The following is a 5,000-nucleotide window of genomic DNA, read 5'->3' on the forward strand; positions in this document are numbered from 1 at the left end:
GAGAGAAAAGGTGAAAATTAGAAAAAAAACGAAAAATGAATTAAAGAATAACAAACAAAACAAAATGGAAGGAGGAAGAGAAAGTCCGAAAAGAGAAGAGAGGAGGATCAGATAACATTAAGAAGCATAAACACGAATCGCTCTCAAGAATTTCTTTTCCCAAAAATATGTAGCTAGAAAATGTGAAATGCGAAATGTGTTTGTTTTCTTCTAGTCCTTGTTGTTGTTGTTGTTGTTGTTGTTGTTGTTGTTGTTGTTGTTGTCGTTGTTGTTGTTGTCGTTGTTGTTGTCGTTGTTGTTGTTGTTGTTCTTCTTCTTCTTCTTCTTCTTCTTCTTCTTCTTTTTCTTCTTCTTCTTCTTCCTTCTCCTTCTTCTTTTCCTTCTTCTCCTTCTTCTTCTTCTTCTTCTCCTTCTCCTTCTCCTTCTCCTTCTTTTCCTTCTTCTTTTTCTCCTTCTCCTTCTCCTTTTCTTCTTCTTTTTCTTCTTTTTTTCTCCCTCTTCTCCTTCTTCTTCTTCTTCTCTCTTGCTTCTTCTCCTTTCTTCTCCTTCTTCTATTTTTTTCCTCCCTCCCCTCCTCCTCCTCCTTCATCTCCATCCTAATCTCCATCTTGTTCACGTTCTTGCTGTTGTTCTTGTTTTTTTTAAATATCATTACAAGATCACGGGGAATTCCGTCATTTTTTCCCACGGTGCGTATTTGTCGATGTTTGATCCGCTTTGGTGTGGTCTGTTGCTTTAGAATTCCGAGTCATCTGGGTTCGAGATTTTCAGATGTTTGGGGTGTGTTTATTTGTTGTGTTTGTTGTTTGTTGTGTTTGTGTGTGCTTGAAGTGCTTGTGTCTGTGTGTGTTTCGGGTGTGTGTGGTGTGTTTGTTGTGTCGGGTGTTATTTCGCTGTGTGTGTGTGTTGGTGGGTGGAATGTTTGTTGTGTGTTTGTTGTGTGTGTGTGTGTGTGGTGTGTGTGTATGTGTGTGTGTGTGTGTGTGTTGTTGTGTGTGTGTTGTTGTGTCTGGTGTGTGTCGTCTTGTGTGTGTGTGGTGTTGTGTGTTGTGTGTATGGGTGTTGTGTATGTGTGATATATTTCTGGTGCTATGCGTCTTTGTTCGTCTTATTGCAGGTACAAATTACGTAATGTTGATATAATTTCCTTGAGTGCCTCATTATGGACTCATTTCCTCACTCATTCACTGTGCCTCATTTTATTGTTCACCTGCACCGCCCCACAGCTCACCGCTCACGCCCCCATCTCACTCCCTCACTTCGTCACCATGAATTAATCTGCTTTTTTTCTCCTTCCCTCACAACCTCGTTCCATCCCTGTACTCTCATCCTCTCTCGTCTGCTCCCTCTCGCTCACCTTCTCATTCCCTCCCTCTCTCTCCCTCTCACTCCCTCCCATCCACCCAACGCCCTACCCACTCCCACTCCACCCCTCCCTCCCTCCCTCCACCCCCTTCCCTTCCCCTTCCGCTCACCCCCTTCCCCTCCTATCCTATCCCCCCACAGGCGAGATCTGCTACGAGCCCAAGGACGCCGGGTACTGCGAGGGCGCCATCAAGAGGTGGTACTTCAACCCCGAGAGCAACAGGTGCGAGTCCTTCCGCTTCGGGGGCTGCAGCGGCAACCTCAACAACTTCGAGAGCCAAGGGGAGTGCGCTGCCACCTGCCCGGTCCTCACGTCGTGCGAGCGGATGAGGGAGAAGAACCTCAGGAGTGCGGATAAGAATAAGAAGGTGAGGGTGAGAATAATAAGGTGAGGATGAGGGGGAAAGACGTGAGGCATGGGGGTGAGAAGGTGAGGGTGAGGGGGAAGGACGTGAGGAATGGGGGTGAGAAGGGGAGAGTGAGGGGAAGGACGTGAGGAATGGGGGTGAGAAGGGGAGGGTGAGGGGAAGGACGTGAGGAATGGGGGTGAGAAGGGGAGGGTGAGGGAGAAGAACCTCAGGAGTGCGGATAAGAATAAGAAGGTGAGGGGAGGGGAAGGACGTGTGGAATGGGGGTGAGAAGGGGAGGGTGAGGGTGAGGGGGAAGGACGTGAGGAATTGGGGGTGAGAAGATGAGGGTGAGGGGGAAAGGAGAGGGAGGGAGGGAGGATGAGGGAGAAGAACTTGAGGAATGTGGATAAAGATAAAAAGGTGAGGATGGGAGGGGAGGGAAGGGGAAAGAGGGAGAAAGAAATGAGAGAGAGGGAGGAAGGGAGAGGGAAAGGAGGGAGGAGGTGAGGGTGAGGGATGCCGGTAAGGTCAGGGCGAGGGAGGGGAAAGGGATAGAAGAGAGAGGGAGGATGAGGGAGAAGAACCTAAGGAATGCCCACATGAAGAAGAAGGAGGGGGGAGGAAGGGAGGAGGAAGGAGGAAGAGGGGAGGGAGGGAGAGGAGGGTGAGTGGTTGGGGCGGGGAATAGAGCGGTGGGAGGGAGGGATAAAATAAATAAATGAATAAATAAAACAAAGAAAAAAAATGACTAATTAAGAAGTAAAACCAAGAAATAAACACATTAACCATAATTCAAAGAAATAAACAAGTTAAAAATAACCCACTCCCCCCCAAAAAAAAAAAATATATATATATATATATCTATATAATAATAAATAGATAAATGAAAAATGAAAATTAAAAAATCCCCTTCTCCTCTGTATTCATTATTGTTGCTTTTGTTGCAGCCAAAGTTCATCCCGAAGTGCTCGAAGGACAAAGAAATAAACACATGAACCATAATCCAAAGAAATAAACAAGTAAAAAATACCCCCCCCCGCCCCCCAATAACAAGTAAAACAAAGAAATAAAAAAAAAAATCCCGTTCCCCCTGCATTCATTGTTGCTTTTGTTGCAGCTGAAGTTCATCCCGAAGTGCTCGAAGGACACGGGGGCGTGGCTTCCGGAGCAGTGCCTGGAGGAGCTGGGCGTGTGCTGGTGCGTGACCCCCCAGGGCGACCAGGTGCCAGGCTCCCTCACCCGCGGGGCCCCCCAGTGCCAGGGCGCCGCCAGGGCCTCGCGCAGGATGAACTTTGACCCCGCCACGCCCACCAATATGAGTGAGTGAGGCTCGGCTTTGTTTGGGCGGCTCTGGTTGTATTGTTTGGAGTTGGTTTGTGTTGTTTGTTGTTTTTTTGGGGTTTGTTTGTTTGTTTTCTCTCGGAATTAAGATTGTCTGTGTTTGTTTGTTTGTTTGTTTGTTTGTTTTCATTCGCTTTATATTAGTGTAGAGAAAACTTATTTTTTTCTGTTCGCTTATTTTCTTTTTTCTTTTTTTTTGTTCTGAGAAGTCAAGAATGAAGCAGCTGTTGGATATTTATGTAACTAAAAAAGGTTCAAATAATATAAATATGCATATGATGTTTTCAGAAGAATACAGAATTCTAAGCCAATGTAATAATTGATTCACTCATTCTGTCTCCGGAAAAAAATACTAATTTATCATTTTTTTCTCTCCCCTTCTCCCTGTTCTTCTCCTTCCCTTTCTCCCTCGCCACTCCTCTTTTCCCCTCTCTTTCTCCCCTTCTTCCTTGCTCTCCCTCCTGCCTTACCCACCCCCCATTTACCCCCTTCTTCTTTCCCTCTCTCTTCCTCCTACTCTCTCTTCCCCACCTGCTTTGTCTCCCTATTTTCCTCCTCTTCTCCCTCCCCCCCACCTCCCTCACTTCTCACCTCCCTCCACCCCTCTCTCTCTCTCTCCACCTCCCCCTCTCCCCCCTCTCTCCCCCACCTCCCCCTCTCTCCTCCCCCCTCCCCCTCCCTCCCTCTCCCCTCCCTCCTCTCCCCTCCCTCCTCTCCCCTCCCTCTCTCCCCTCCCTCCTCTCCCCTCCCTCTCTCCCCTCCCTCCTCTCCCCTCCCCCCAACCAGTCTGCGAGCCCGGCCAGACCGTGCATGTTTGCGACAAGCAGCTGTGTGAGAACCAGGTGTGTTTCTCGCACCCGCACGCCGTCTGCCGCGTCAACCCCTGCGGCGGGTGTTCCGTGCAGTTCGTGGACGCCTTCAACTCCCCCGTGAACTGCGAGGTGGGCCTGACGGAGTGCCAGAGGGAGCTGCAGAGGGTCCTCAACTCGCCCATCTTCACCAGGCCCGCGCTGGCCTTCGCCGGTACGTGTTGGGAGGTCTGCTTGTACTGTCTGTAGGCTTCCTGTGGGTTTTTTCTGAAGGGTTTTTGTGTCGTTTAGGTGTTGCTGGTTCTGCAGGGTTTCTGTAGGATTCCTTTGAGTTCTTCTCATGTCTCTTTTGCGGAGTTATTTTATGACACACAAGCCACCACCCCTTCTTCCCCCCCCCCTCCCCCTCTTCGGAAAAGGCCTGACCTCCCCTTCTCCCCCCCTCTTCGGAAAAGGACTGATCCCCCCTTCTCCCCCCCTCTTCGGAAAAGGCGTGACCTCCCCCCCTTCTCCCCGTGCAGGTCGCAGGTTCCCGGCCTCCGACGACTCGGCCGACAACCGCGTGCACTACGACGTGGACCTGTACCGCAACGTGGACGTGTTCCACTTCCCGATCGACCAGGCCGTCCCCGTCGACCCCACCTCCAGCGCAGCGCCCTCCGAGGACACGCCCCTCCAGGCGGGCCGTCGCGGGGGCCGCCACATGAGCTTCGAGGAGAGCGAACTCGACAGGAGCCTCACCGTGTCCGGAGACGTCGTGGCTGAGGCGCAGGAGCATCTGAGGAAGGCCAGGGCGCTGCCGCAGGTGAGGCGCCACCAGGGAGTTCCGGCGCCACGGGGAAATGCAGTTGATATTTAACGCACGAAACGAAGTCCTTGTAAGAAAGATGTTTTAAAAAATAGAATTGCATATAAAAATAAAAAAACTCCTCCTGCCTTCTTCAGGAGACCGTGCCCGAGTCGCCCCTTGAGGAATCGAGTCTCGTCGATCCCGAGGACCTGGAGATGCATCTGGCCGGCCCCGCCCTCGAGGGAAGCAACTCCTTCGGCCTCGAGGACGACTTCCCTCCCCCGCGCCTCACCCTCGACGACACCTTTGAGGCTGTCCCTACTGAAGGTGAGTCTCGACGCCTGC

At 50.9% G+C, this 5,000-nt stretch overlaps 1 protein-coding gene across 1 annotated transcript in view; it reads left to right on the forward strand.

Moving 5' to 3' along the window:
• Positions 1-5,000, forward strand: part of LOC119591090 (balbiani ring protein 3-like) — a gene marked incomplete at its 5' end in the record, with an annotated part of 119,315 nt that overhangs the window by 101,889 nt on the left and 12,426 nt on the right. Inside the window, 5 exon segments of the mRNA XM_037939814.1 lie at positions 1,507-1,733; positions 2,833-3,034; positions 3,843-4,079; positions 4,387-4,670; positions 4,811-4,982. Of these exon segments, the coding sequence (XP_037795742.1) occupies positions 1,507-1,733; positions 2,833-3,034; positions 3,843-4,079; positions 4,387-4,670; positions 4,811-4,982 (1,122 nt within the window).

Source organism: Penaeus monodon, chromosome 3 (assembly GCF_015228065.2).
Source record: "Penaeus monodon isolate SGIC_2016 chromosome 3, NSTDA_Pmon_1, whole genome shotgun sequence".
NCBI lineage: Eukaryota > Metazoa > Arthropoda > Malacostraca > Decapoda > Penaeidae > Penaeus > Penaeus monodon.